General features: G+C 39.7%; 1 protein-coding gene across 1 annotated transcript in view; it reads left to right on the top strand.

The window, feature by feature from the left end:
* nrxn2a (neurexin 2a) overlaps nucleotides 1-15,500 on the top strand; it is a 431,583-nt gene that overhangs the window by 404,700 nt on the left and 11,383 nt on the right. Inside the window, exons 19-21 of the mRNA XM_067375006.1 lie at nucleotides 6,339-6,510; nucleotides 10,354-10,443; nucleotides 13,916-14,244. Of these exons, the coding sequence (XP_067231107.1) occupies nucleotides 6,339-6,510; nucleotides 10,354-10,443; nucleotides 13,916-14,244 (591 nt within the window). The remainder of the gene's footprint in view (nucleotides 1-6,338; nucleotides 6,511-10,353; nucleotides 10,444-13,915; nucleotides 14,245-15,500) is intronic.

Here is a 15,500-nt window from a genome sequence, read left to right as displayed (position 1 = left end):
TTTGGTTATTTTAATGGTGCGTCAGTAATATGTTCCTATAGGCGGGTGCACAACGTGCGTACACACACTGCTTGTTACACACACAGGGACACGCAGCAGCACACAAACATTTTTAAATATTAAAAATAAAAAGATACCTCTCTGGAGAAGCGTTCATCTTTCCACTTGCAAATTCTGCCATGTAAATAGCAAATCCACAATGGTGCAAGGGAATGGGAGATGAGACTCTGATTGGTTTATTGCACGTTACACCCAAAACACACCCATTACTCATTCAGAGAATAGGTACAACCCTTTTGAACAATGCGCTGGGTAGGGGTCGACCGATTATCGGCGCCGATATTAAGCATTTTTATTGTTATCGGCATCGGCCATTTTCAAAACCGATTTGCAGATAAAACCATTTTATTTTGAAATGCGCGATCTGGCACTGATCCAGCCACCTCAGTCAGAGCGCACCGCTCTGTGGCCTAGACTAAGCCCCGCCCATCGTCCATCTGATTTGTTGGGAGTCACGAGCCTGGCCAATCAATACGGCTGGCGCGGCTGGAAAATGTTCCGCTCTCACAACGAAAACACAGGAGCTGCTTCAGTGATCATCATCACACATCAATAAGTTATCTCTCGAAGGTAAGAATGCAGTAAACGTTCCTGAAGTTGCAATAAATCACTACACTGAAGTTGCAAAACACCTAAATATAATCGATTTATAATGACAAGCCCCGTTCAGTTATTATACTGTGAATTCCCGGTCAATGTCCGTCATTGCAGTGATATGCTTTAACGGATCATCACATCAGTGCTGAGATAGTGAAAATAAAACCTACTTCTCTCACCATTCGGCCAACTTAACGTTATATTGTGAATAGATTATCAACACAAATGAATTCACTCACGTCTGCTGCGTTTTATTTTTTGTGTTGTTCACATAGCTTGAACAGCGTCCGTTCCGTTAGGGCTCTTAGTCAAAAAAATTGCGCACATTTGGAGAAATATTGCTTTATTCTAACATGATTGCAAAATAATTTATCATACAGATTCAGAATTACCATTATGCAATTTTGAAGAGCTGAAAGGGCATCAAACGCGAGCTCTGACGCCCTGACGCGACGCGAGCTCCCTATTCCTGATTTAGTTATCTCCGCAGCCGCGCTTTCTCATTTGACTAATAACCCTATGCTAATAACGTAAATTGTCAATAATCTCACATTGCACGTTTCTGGATGACGCTGTCCTGTATACTACTAATTGTTACCCATTTTAATTTACTTTATAAAACTTCAGAGAGATTACATTTATTTTCCATTATTTGTTCATTTGTTGCTGTTTAAATTTGCTTTGAGTTTTACTTTGTTTATAGAATGCTGCTGATGGATGCAAGTTTTACTTAGTTTCCAGAATGCTGCTGATGGATGCTCCCAGCACTTTTTATGTTTGTTGTTATTATTAATATTAATGTTGTTATTATGAACAGTTCTCAGAATTAAAGATGTGTTAAAATAATTTAAAGAGAGTTTTTGTCAGAGGCCTTTTTATTCTTAATTTTAACATTAATTTTCATTTTTACACTAGACACATATCGGTTCAAAGTATCGGTTATCGGTCTCCTTGATCTGTAGTAATCGGTATCGGCATCGGCCCTGAAAAATGCATATCGGTCGATCCCTAGCGCTGGGTGCGGCAACCATTTTATCCATCATTAAACTAGCAAAAGAGGACCCTAAGTGCACCTGCACCATGCGCTTCAGACCTTGCGCTTAGATCATTAAAATAGGGCTCTTAATGTTTTTGGACTGTGTCTTAGTCATTGTTCATATACAGTGGGTGCAGAAAGTATTCAGACCCCCTTAAATTTTTCACTCTTTGTTATATTGCAGTCATTTGCTAAAATAATTCATTCAATCAAGTTCATTCTTTTTCCTCATTAATGTACACACAGCAACCCGTATTGACAGAAAAACACAGAATTGTTGACATTTTTGCAGATTTATAAAAAAATATATATATATCACATGAAATATGACATGGTCCTAAGTATTCATCCCTGAGATGGTTCTACACCTTCATTTGAGTCCAGCTGTGTTTGATTATACTGATTGGATGTGATTAGGAAAGCCACACACCTGTCTATATAAGACCTTACAGCTCACAGTGCATGTCAGAGCAAATGAGAATCATGAGGTCAAAGGAACTGCCTGAAGAGCTCAGAGACAGAATTGTGGCAAGGCACAGATCTGGCCAAGGTTACAAAAAAAAATCTGCTGCACTTAAGGTTCCTAAAGCACAGTGGCCTCCATAATCCTTAAATGGAAGACATTTGGGATGACCAGAACCCTTCTTAGAGCTGGCCATCCGGCCAAACTGAGCTATCGGGGGAGAAGAGCCTTGGTGAGAGAGATAAAGAAGAACCCAAAGATCACTGTGGCTGAGCTCCAGAGATGCAGTCGGGAGATGGGAGAAAGTTGTAGAAAGTCAACAATCACTGCAGCCCTCCACCAGTCGGGGCTTTATGGCAGAGTGGCCCGACGGAAGCCTCTCCTCAGTGCAAGACACATGAAAGCCTGCATGGAGTTTGCCAAGATGGTGAGAAATAAGATTCTCTGGTCTGATGAGACCGGTAGCGGTAGTGTGTGGAGAAAGCGGTAGTGAAGCGGTATGTGTGGAGAAAACCAGGCACTGCTCATCACCTGTCCAATACAGTCCCAACAGCGAAGTATGGTGGTGGCAGCATCATGCTGTGGGGGTGTTTTTCAGCTGCAGGGACAGGACGACTGGTTGCAATCGAGGGAAAGATAAATGCGGCCAAGTACAGGGATATCCTGGATGAAAACCTTTTCCAGAGTGCTCAGGACCTCAGACTGGGCCGAAGGTTTACCTTCCAACAAGACAATGGCCCTAAGCACACAGCTAAAATAATGAAGGAGTGGCTTCACAACAACTCCGTGACTGTTCTTGAATGGCCCAGCCAGAGCCCTGACTTAAACCCAATTGAGCATCTCTGGAGAGACCTAAAAATGGCTGTCCACCAATGTTTACCATCCAACCTGACAGAACTGGAGAGGATCTGCAGGGAGGAGTGGCAGAGGATCCCCAAATCCAGGTGTGAAAAACTTGTTGCATCTTTCCCAAAAAGACTCATGGCTGTATTAGATCAAAAGGGTGCTTCTACTAAACACTGAGCAAAGGGTCTGAATACTTAGGACCATGTGATATTTCAGTTTTTCTTTTTTAATAAATCTGCAAAAATGTCAACAATTCTGTGTTTTTCTGTCAATATGGGGTGCTGTGTGTACATTAATGAGGGAAAAAATGAATTTAAATTATTTTAGCAAATGGCTGCAATATAACAAAGAGTGAAAAATGTAAGGGGGTCTGAATACTTTCCGTACCCACTGTATATTTGCAAAGAGGTCCAGTTTATCCATGCATTTCCTGTCAGTTGGCTAGCTCATAGTAAGTCATGCCCTTATCCTTGTGGTCAAGTCAATGATTTTGTTGTTGTTTTCCATACCCAGTGAAACATTCTGCTCCCAGTATCGTTCATAGATAGGAGTATCTCAAACCAAATGAAAAATATAGAGCAAAATGGAGAGTGAGAAGACTGATGAAGTGTTTCATAACATGGTTCCTACCGAGCAACTGAAGCATTAAACTCTCTGTTAAAAAAACGTTCTTCATTCCTGTCATTCTTCTTCCTGAATTTACTTAAACAAAATGGAATGTGATGGTACAGTGAGCCTGTAACGGCAGAGTGTGTTTGAACTGAAGTGACATTCAAATTGAATTATTCTTTTTGGAAGAATTTCAGTTACTCGTTGTAGCTGTTGAAGTACCTGCAGCAGTATTGGATACTGTTGTGCATTTTAACTAACTTAACCAGTAAGAATCAATCAGCCTCTAAAGAAAGACCAAGATTCACTGGTCCACTGGCAAAAGCCAAGCTGGGCCAGCAAGAAAATTAATTAGAGTCCTGAATCTAACTGTCTTTTTCTTTCTATGAAAACATAACTCTTCACATTCTCTTTTCTTATTGTAGAGTTTTTGTTTTGTTTGTTTTTTGGCTTTTTATATGAAAGTATAGCTTAACATTTGGCTAAAATCCTCTTGTGTATTCATTCAGTAGATGTGTCCTCATTGGTATGGTGAGGAGATGTCAATATCAGGCTAGCATTAGCACACACTCGCTAGTTTTTTTTATCTTCGCCCTTTAGACTCCAGAACATACTCTGCATTCACCTCATGCTCTGTTTGATATTTGTCAGACATCAGCATCTCAATGAGAACCTGTCAGTTGAGGTCAGTGGAAGTAAAGAATATATCCAAACTCTAAACGTGTGTGGAAGTTTTATCAATCTGTGGCTTTGTGTCAGAGAACAGGAAGCTCTTTTTTAATGTTGATGTTTTGGCTCTTTCCAGAGACTGACAGTGGACCATGCTAAAGCTGTAGAATAGTGACATGTTACATGCTATCACCATGACTGGATGTTCCCAATAAGAACGAGATAGCATTTCTGAAGTGCGCCACCCGGAGTTGGCTGGGGCAGGTGAAAGTGTTCTTGGGAGGGAATGAATCACTGTTAAAATAAAAACAGCAGGAAACTGTCAGTAGTTATACATGTCAAGATGTCAGTAGCTGGCAAACCAGTGTGTGTTCGTGCTTTTGTGAGAAAGAGCGGTGATGAATGCAAAACATGGAGCCGCACACCATTTCCCCTCCTGCATTACAAAGGACACTGCTGAGCTCCTCTCCCAAGGGTGAGCCACTGTACCATGACCAGATGTTTCTCTTTGCTCGCAAGATATTTCCTATCGCTCCCGCCATCATTCATTTCATTTTATTGTCACATCTAATACCTTTGAATATCGCTGTTTTTAAATGTCTTCATTTCAAAACATTTTCTGGATGTTTGTGCATTTTATATCTATAACTGTTATATCCATGTGGAAAATTATATATTTTTTTTAAATCGACTTGGTGGTTGCCTGAACAACTAGGTAACTACTAATTACAGGGCTTCCTTGTTTCTGGTACACCTGAACCCAATCATACACATTTCCTTGGGGGCGTTTACAAACTGTCTAGTGTTCAGCACACTAATTTAAGTGTCTCTAAAATATATTTAAAAAAATGCATGTATATGGAGGTACATTTCTTTAACTTAAAGCACTAACTTAGAGATTTTTTTATTTCAACTAACAAATTTAAACTCTTTATAGATTGGTTTATTCTGCATTTATTGCATTTGCAATTAATTTAGTCAACAAGCTGTAATTTTGTTAATTTATGTCAAATAAGAATGAAAATATAATAATGTGCATTTATGGTACATTAAATGCTAGTTATTACATTTAGGAAGATGAAGGATTTTATTTTATTTTTTATATTCCCACTACAACAATCAATTGAGGAAAACAATCCAGGATTTTTCTCCATGTAGTGGACTTCAACAGGGTACAACCGGTTGAAGATAAAAATTGCAGTTTCAGGTCAGCTCTACAGGATCCCAGCCGAGGAATAAGGGTCGTCTATAGCGAAACGGTCATTCATTTAAAAAAAAAAAAATTATAAACTTTTTAACCACAAATGCTCGTCTTGCACTAGCTCTGCGATGCCCCACACATTACGTAATCTTGTTGGAAAGGTCACACGTGACGTAGGGGAAAGTCCGGATGTCTACAAAGCGAATGTGCAAAGACTAAGTCAAACATCCTTTTCAAAAAAAGGTAAAACGATGTCGGACGATTTTGAAGTTTTTCGCCCTACCCCGGTACTTCCGCCTACGTCATGCGTGACCTTTCCAACGTGATTACGTAATCCGTGGCGCAGAGCAGTCCAAGATGAGCATTTGTGGTTAAAAAGTATATGTTTTTTTTTATTTTTTTTTTTATAGAAAATTACTGATTGTTTTGCTTGGTAAGACCCTTATTCCTCGTCTGTGATGGTGTAAAGCCCTTTGAAGCTGCACTGAAACTGAATTTAGACCTTCTACCCATTGTACCCCAGTGAATTCCACTATATGGAGAAAAATCCTGGAATGTTTTCCTCAAAAACCTTAATTTCTTTTTTCGATTGAAGAAAGAAAGACATAAACATCTTGGATGACATGGGGGTGAGTAAATTATCAGGACATTGTAATTCTTAAGTAATAATTCTTTAAATAAATTAGTGAGAGTGTAAAAAGAGTGTCTCTTTTAATAGAGTTTGTTTGTGCAAAAAGTACACAAAACCAAAGGTTCCCACAATCTAAGTAAACTAGTCAACCTCACTTATCAACAAGTCCACCATCATGACTCATCCCCAATGTCCAACTCTAAACAAACTGTCCATTCTTACACAGGAGCAAGGAAAGGTCGGTGTGATCTTCAATGTGGGCACAGATGACATCACCATAGATGAGCCTGCGGTTACCGTGAACGACGGCAAGTACCACGTGGTTCGCTTTACACGTAGCGGTGGCAATGCCACCCTCCAAGTGGACAACCAGCCCGTCATCGAGCGCTTCCCATCAGGTAGGACCCCGGAGGGGACGGGGAAAGCCATCTGGGGGGGAGAATCCCATTACACCTGTGGTTGGTAGAAATACTGGAAGCAGCTTCCCCTGGGACTGGACACATGGGGTCAGAGAGAGACACTGTATATTTCCACTCACACATCAGTGGGATGTTGTTTGAAGCCCTTGGCCTGTATTTGGATCCATGTTGGAGGCATGCCTTATTGAAGGGTAAAAATTGATTTATAATTTCAAATGTGAATTATTTAGGTTTGAAGTGTGCCATTTTTACCTCAAAGTCTTCCCAGAGAGTTTATGAGTCACCACATGCAGCGCCCAGCTAACCACCACATGCACAATCTAATAACAATTGCAAATTGACACATTTCCCCCCAAGCTGGCTTGCCTAATATATTCAGCCCGAGATGGATTTGGATCCTTTACAGTTCTCAACTTCAGCCAGCTTTGCTCTAGGCGGGCTGAGGAAGGTGTCTCTGCGCCTGTGAAGATCCACCATCCCTGAACTGCGCGCAAACTTTGAACCACAAAGCGCACTTTCATTTTTTAGTGTTAGCCAAAATGCCTCTTGCAGGTTGCTCTTTGAACCCTCGAACATCCAGAGTTGTGGTGTATTCAGCGCCATAAACTGATATTGCACAGCCTTAAACTTTTGTAACAAGCCTTGATTGATGATTTCAACCCTGCAGTAGTCGTTCCCGTGAACCGTCCCTGTACTATACAAACATCTCGCTCTGCAGTGCCCCGGCCTTGTGTGCTTTCCAATTAAACTTGAGCAAACTCTCTCTCTCCCTACTGTGTGCTCAGGGAGCTGCCTTCCTCTCATAGATGCTGTTCCACAGGAAGACATTTTCTCTGTCTCTAATAGCAATCCTGTCTTTCCCGTCCTCGTTTTTCAATCGGTTTCTCCGATGTGCTGCTTCACGGCAGGTTAGTGCAGCGTCAAGCAGTCCTTAGCAAAAATACAGCTCTAGCCAAATAAAGCAGCGCCTCTGCTCACCTGCTACGCTCCTTCCACCCCCGCGTGTGGGGTCTTGTCTCAAAATTGCCAGAGGTTGAATGGCGCTGCGTCCCTGCAGCTCGGGCTTGAGATTTCGTCTGATTTCTGAAAGGGAAAATTGGTTTTCTACTGCTGCGACATAGGCTTCCTATCCGCCTAGTCTCCCCCTAAGCCCCCTCAGGTGGTGAGAGTCAGATGGGGCGGCCTCTCCAAAGTGCAGGGATAAAGCCCAGCTTCAAAGTCGTCACAGTCATGTCATGCTTCCTTTAAAACTGAGTTATGCGCATTTAAATGGAATGGCACGGCTTTTATGTGGCACCTGTCATCCCGGGGATTTAAAACCGATGATATAGGTCTTGCGTGTCATCCAACACTCGCAAAGCTCACGTGTGTAAACGAAGCTGGCTGTGTATCGCTTAGATTAGCAGGCTCGATTAATTCAGTTAATTAAAACGGAGGATTAGATAACTGGATATGTTCCCCGGTGGCAGATTTGTCGCTCCCTGCGGACACTGGCGCAACTGACCGCTCGCCTCGCTATTTTGCTCAGCACACCATTGCGTTGCCTTTTAAATAAGAATCTAGTAGAAATCAATGAATAGCACTGCATCCGACTTTATTGGATGGATCAGTTTGTTTTAACGTTTTTTTGCCGCTTACTCACAGACGAGACCTATTTCAAGTTTTCTTTGACGGTTCAGCACAGAATTTGCCACACATGAGCTCTTTTAACAGGCTTATGGGAGTGGGAGGTTTGGCCCTCATTCAGGTTGCAGGGTGGGTAGGAAGAACGCAAGGCTTGTATCTCACACAGCTGTCACAGAAGGAACATGACACAGTATGTGGTATGTCAAAAAAAATTCAGTTAACGCTTGGCATACCAACATATTCCTTCAAGAAAGAATAGTTTTAACTGCAAAATGACTTATTAATGGCTTTGTCTGAATTTCTGTACTTTCATAGTATGTGGGTCAATGGCGTGACATCTTTTTTCTTTTTCTTTTTTTTCATGAACATGTTTGTCAAGTTTGTCATTTTATACACTATATATATATATATATATATAATTTAAAGGGATAGTTCACCCAAAAATGAAAATTTGATATTTATCTGCTTACCCCCAGGGCATCCAAGATGTAGGTGACTTTGTTTCTTCAGTAGAACAGAAATTATGCTTTTTAACTCCAACCCATGCCGTTTGTCAATCAAATAATAAGAGTGAATTGACACACAGACGAATCCAAATTAAACCCTGTGGCTCGTGACGGCACATTGATGTCCTAAGACACGAAACGATCGGTTTGTGTGAGAAAACGAACAGTATTTATATAATTTTTTACCTCTAATACACCACTATGTCCAACTGCGTTCAGCATTCGCTTGGTGATGTCTGATGGCGCTCTGACAACGACAGTGATGTCTCGCGCATATACTTCAATGACTGCCAGACATCACTTCCGTTGTCAGAGCGCGATCAGACATCACTAAGCGAATGCTGAACGCAGTTGGACATAGTGGTGTATTAGAGGTAAAAAATGCTATAAATACTGTTCGGTTTCTCGCACAAACCGATCGTTTCGTATCTTAGGACATCAGTGTGTCGTCACGAGCCACAGGGTTTAGTTTGGATTTGTCTGTGCATGTTTATTGACTCTTATAAACTGTGTGACCATTCACTCGCATTATAAGACTGACAGACATCAACGGTTGGAGTTAAAAATCATAATTTCTGTTCTACTGAAGAAACAAAGTCACCTACATCTTGGATGTCCTGGGGGTAAGCAGATAAACATCAAATTTTCATTTTTGGGTGAACTATCCCTTTAACACCATGTGACAACTTTTATTGAAAATGGTATAAAAGTTTTTGTTTTGTTTTTTAAACAATGTGAAATAAAAAGTTATTTTCTTAAAAGTTGGCATGTTTTAAAGTAGTTTTGAGAAGATTTTTTTTTATTTATTTTTTTTTTTTTTTATCATGAACACTCACATTGATCCATACTGAATATGATGAAGGACTCACTGAAATGTTCTGGGTATGCCACAGCTGCTGTAAGTTGTATACGTGATATTTGAGAGGACATAAACGTCATTGTGTGGCATACAATATTGACCTAGCCATTTTAATAAGGGGTATTAGGATGACATGGATTTTGACAGGACGATGGTGGAGAGCAGAGAAGAGAAAACAGTGATCTGAGGAGATTGTTCTTTTGAGTGAGTAACAGGACCCGCAAGCTCATTTTAGCTCTGATGAAGGGACCTGTCAGAAAAAGAGAACCGTCTCTTATCTGGCAGCCATGACACCGTCGATTACAGCTTTTGTGTCTTTTTATAATTACACGTGTCCTAATTTATGCAGGTACCTTGAGATTTTGATACTAGATGCAGCACTGATTGCATTGTTCTCATTCTGATTTCTTGTAGAGACCAGAAAATGTCTTCCGGAGCAGTTTTGACACTACCATTGTATAGCTGCACATTATAATATGTGACATTATCACTGATATCATTGTTGTCCTATTGATTGTATGAAATGTTCCTCAAGTATTATTCGCTGAGATGACATCACAATCAACCAGACCAAAATTAGAAGATAAACGATCACTAAATATGTCCTCAAAGCTTTCTAAACAGAATTAAACATGCTCTAATTAGTCTCAAGCTTCTAAACTGTCTAATAACTAAGTGCAATCCACCTTAAAACAACATAACTACCAGCATAAAGCTCGTTTAGACTTCCTAACTTGCTAAACTTGATAGTCTTGTTGCCATGTTTTTAACCATGTGACGCTTGAACTTCCAGATATTAACCTCTTATCTGTCTCTCTAAATTCTTTGAAGGGAACATTGATAATGAACGGCTTGCAATAGCCAGGCAAAGAATTCCATACAGACTTGGTCGGGTAGTTGACGAGTGGCTACTCGACAAAGGTAATAAAAATGGATTAATTAAACAATGACTTAATGACTTATTAAGGCTCTGTAAGAGGTGCAGTTCCCTTAAAACCGCAAAGCTGCGAGCCATTTTGAATTATAAACTTCCAAAAAAAAATAAAAAATTCTTACATTTTGCATTGGCATATAGTGGGCCAAAACAAACTGTGAATTGTGGCTGCCCACAAAAAATATAAATCCAATCAGCATTTCTATGTGGCTTGTGCTTTTCATATCACATTATTAAGTTAGAACTGCACCACTTCAGAGATAAAGGTTTAATCTTAAACATAATCCCTGACTAACCCTCTAACAACGCTCCATAACTGCAACAACTGTTTGTAAATAGTTTATTTTTCTTGCTGTCTTTTGTTTTCCTTCTGTGATCCTCTCTGACTTCGCTAATTTTGAAGCAAGAGTATTTAAAAAATACAAAAAAAAAAAAAACACTTTAAATCTTACTAAAGAAAAATATATTGATCTTTTCCAATCCCAAGCAGTTAAAGGGACTATTGCTTTTTTATACTTCTAACACTAAAATGAGAATAAAGTTTCAAAATCCCCTTTAACCCTTTGAGTCTAATGAAAACAAAAAAGATTATGTTATTTGGACCGTTTGCATTATAGTCTAAAACTTAACCGTAGAAATCTTTGGACCCGTGAGACATCTGTAAACAGATGAATCCTGCATGGTATTTGATTTTCCCCAAGAAACCTTCTCAGTTATTAAAGTGCAGAAACAATCTCAGACACCTGCGTCAGCACATTATCAAAGAATATTGGGCATTAATGCTCTACTGGATGTGTAAGTTATCAGACTTTTTGGTTGGTTGCGCCTTTTTCATCTATATGCAAACTTCTTTTTCTGTTCATGTGCTGAGCTAACATCACATCTAAATGTTAAGTGTTAAACAAATACACTTGCACTGTTTTTTTATGGAAAACTGACCTTTCTAGGTCTGCATTCCTTCTTTTGTTGAACTCAATAACATGCAGAGTATAACGTGATCCAAAGTTCAGTTCTACATTTGTCTAAAAGTCATTTTCAGATGTTTAGTTCTTGCTTGTGCACCCAACTAACATCTTTTATCAATATAAAATTGTATATATATATATATATATATATATATATATATATATATATATGCGATGAGTATTTTCTCTTAGTGTGATTTGAGTTCTACCGCTCGATATAAATAGGGCGCTAAACTAAAGCTAATTCCATCTTAACCCCCCTCCTCCTCCTCCTCCTAAATCGGAACTAACTCAGAGGGTTAAACAGTCTAAATATTAATGAAAGACATTTTCGTTACCAAATGAGAGAAAAATTGCTGTCAGCCTTTGCACATTCAGATGTGATTAACAATGTCCCTTTAACGTGTAATTATTTATCAGTTCTAATCTATAAGTAATGATAATGACACAAAGCCCTCATACATCAGGTCTGTGTCCTGTATGAATGGTACATTTTGCTGAGTGACTGGTCTTTGTGTAAGAAATTTGTCTCTGCCTCGTGCTCTCTATCTCAAAGGCTCTTTGGTCTCCTCATTCTCCTCCATTAAATGTTCTAACCTCTGTCACTGGGTCTCATACATTTAGCTGCAAAGAAAAGATCTGTCCAACCTTGAGTTAATCATAGGAAAACCTTTTTTGCATTTATGTCAGACATGCGAGAAAATTAAATCTCATTGCACATTTTTAAATAGCAGTGAAAGAATGAATGCGCCTAAATATGAATATCCTGTCGTTATTTACTCAAATGTCTCATGTCGTTCCAAACATACGCAGGACACATAAGGAGAAATTTTAAATACGGCCTTGATTGCTTTTTTCCAATGCATGAGAACGGAAAAAAAATTATATTAAAAAAAATCATAAAAGTGTTTTTTTGAACACTGATAAATCAGTAGCTTATAACAGCTTTAAAATTAAAGTCAATCGAGTCCAATGTCATTTTAGTACTCACTGACTTTCAGTAAACAGACAAAAACAGTTCTAATATAAAAACACAAATGTGTAAATATATTCCTTTATATTCCACATGAGAAAGGAACTTGTAGAGGTTTGGAGCAACATGAGGGTAAGCAAATGATGACAGAATCTTACTTTTTTAACTCCATGCAATACTATCACAGAGATGATAAAGAGAGCATTTATATTATATTTTTCTCATTGGTACTTTGTATTATGTCACCATATGTAACCGCCCTTAATGTCACACATTAATCAGGATAATCGTTCTTCTGTACAATAAAAGAACATGTGCAAGTGGAAAGTGGCCATCTGGCTTCTTCCCACTCTATTACGACATGCCTTTCAGAGGTTATGGTCTTTTTATCTCCACTCTCATGTCAAACTTGGTTATTTTCAACTGTTAAAATCAAGACCCTACTTGTGTTAAATGGCAACCCTTCATTAAGCATTAAGTGGCTCACACTGAGGGGATAACAACTGCCCACTTCATAATCAGCTGTGTCAGAGTACCTGTTCATCAGGATTAAATGGATGGCGGCAGTCCAGCTCTCAGGGGCCAAAGGTAATGGCACTTTGAGTTAACCATCCTTTTCCACTTTATGTAGTAAATCTAAAGGTTTTGTTGGCATTAAATTATATCCTAAGGTTGGCCTGATTGCTTAACATTCACCATTATAATTCAAAACCACTTGAATCAAACCTGTAGCACTGTGACTACCTGTTACTGCGTTGAATTTTTTATAATATTGATTCAGATTCCTTTTATTTTCATGATCATCAACTAAATAATCAATTCAACCAGTGGTATTTTCTATGCGAAATGACTCAGTGACAATGGAGATTCAGGGGACGAAATCCTTAATGCAGAGGCATGGTGTGTGTGTGTGTTCAAGTGTGCCTGTGCCCCTATGTACTTCTGTTCGTGGGGCTGGAGGAGATACTCCTCTTGCCTCGGTGACACATTAGCATTTGAGCTGGCAGATGACACTTATTCATGCAGATTAGCATCAACGAGGCCTCTGTTTCTGAATAAAACATATCAAAATCTCTTTACATACTCATAAATATTGTTTTCCAATTTGGTCCTCCTTATTCAGTTCATTATCCGCAGCTCAAGCCTTACTAGTTTAATGAGACTCAAATGATAATATACAGCCATTATTCTATAATGATAGGGGAACTTCCATTCCTCCTCTCATAGAGGAGCCACCTCAGGCTCTGGGATTGATCTTTGCCATCATGTTTAATACAACATTTTGTCTCCTGCACTATCCGGGTCAGAAATGACAGCCATTAGAATTGGAGATTTCCATCGCCAGGTTCAAATGTTAAAAGTGTTATCAGCTGATTTAGACACATCCTACTTGTGACGCCAAAAGCAGCCTGTATTGATGGTCGCTTTTTGCTTCTCTCTTTGCTTCTCTCCTTACTGTCGTACTGCTCTCTCTTTCTCTCTGTCTTGCTCTCTCTCCATCTCCTCTCTGATGCATCCCAGGTCGGCAGTTGACAATCTTCAACAGCCAGGCGGCCATAAAAGTGGGAGGTCAGGATAAGGGGCGGCCATTCCAGGGTCAAATCTCAGGCCTGTACTACAACGGGCTGCAGGTGCTGAAACTGGCCGCCGAGGGTGATCCGAATGTGCAGGTGGCTGGAAACTTGCGTTTGGTTGGGGATGCACCCTCCGTCTTGTCCACAGAGACCACCTCAGCCACCCCTCCGGCTGCGGCGGACATGTCCACCACAATAATGGAGACCACCACCACCATGGCCACCACCACCACACGTAGACAGCGCTCTCCCAGCCTGAAGGACAGTATTACACAGGTGAGGATGGGACGATGGAGATAGCCATCATCCAGAGAGACGGTCCTCTTATTGGCCTGTCTCTCTTGAATGCGAGGGATGATGTTGCGTTTATAAAGAATTTTGTTTTACAAGATGTCCAGTTGGTATCAGCAATAAAAGAGCTGACAGGACAGACCACCTTGGGGTAAAAAAATTTGTCATTTATTGCTTGAAAAGAGCTGTCACTCTGCATCTGGAAGGCCCTGAAGGAGAAGAATCATAAAGCTCAGATTCGCGTGTGTCAGGATATATCTCTCCCACATAGGCTTTTCCTTTCATTCCTCCCACACATAGTATTTTACTAGTCACATTTCCTTTGAACAGTCCTGCAATTTTCTCAAGTCATTATTTTCTAAGCCTCAAGAAACATATTTAGAGCTGTACCACTTTTCTTATGAAAGCAATCATTTGAACGGTTAAATTTCTATCCATTTGTCAGATTTCCAGTTTGACATCCTTTCTTTTTTTTACTCTGACTTTTGTTTATTTTACTGTACAATTTACTGTATATGTATCAGGAAAAAATATATTTTTAATTTTACATTGTTAACAACATATGTTGATCTGGCATTGAAGCATAGAATGACCATTGTTGTTCCTAGCCCAGCAATCCTTGATGCCTATTGACAGCTTAAAAAAATATATTATCCTCAAGCAGCATCTGTAAAATGCTGGAACACAAGGCTATTAATATGGAGAATATTGAATGTCATATCTGACTTGTGTGTTGTCTCGGCCCCCCATTCATCACATATTGGTAGCGAGTTAGGAGCGCTTGCCTCCCCCACTGTCAGCCTTTATTCATGTGGTGTTCAACTCCATTGATCAGGAGATGCACGTTGATAAGAATAAAGGCCAAGCTCAATAACAATCAGTGTCAATCATATGAAAACTGCCAAGATCCATAGCCACTAGTGGTACACATTAGCGCAACTGAGGACGAGCACGGATTCTCTCACGTGTGAGCTGTGAATCACTCCTAATCCGTGCTGTCCTGGGTGTAAATAGTCATACAAAGCAATATCAGGGAAATGGGGATTTGAGTGAGACAGCTTAGTGCCGAGAAAGTCCCAGTGCACCACTCCTCTCCTCATCTCCTCAAGATGAGTAAGACATTTATATGGAATAGCACCAAAAACGCCGTCTAGACAACACATTTATTCCATTATGAACTATATATTTACATTCACTGTGTAAAAAATAAAATTAAAAGAAAATGTATCTACATATGTGTA

Source organism: Chanodichthys erythropterus, chromosome 22, assembly GCF_024489055.1.
Source record: "Chanodichthys erythropterus isolate Z2021 chromosome 22, ASM2448905v1, whole genome shotgun sequence".
Classification (NCBI taxonomy): Eukaryota; Metazoa; Chordata; class Actinopteri; order Cypriniformes; family Xenocyprididae; genus Chanodichthys; species Chanodichthys erythropterus.
This window is presented reverse-complemented; position numbering and strand designations above follow the sequence as displayed.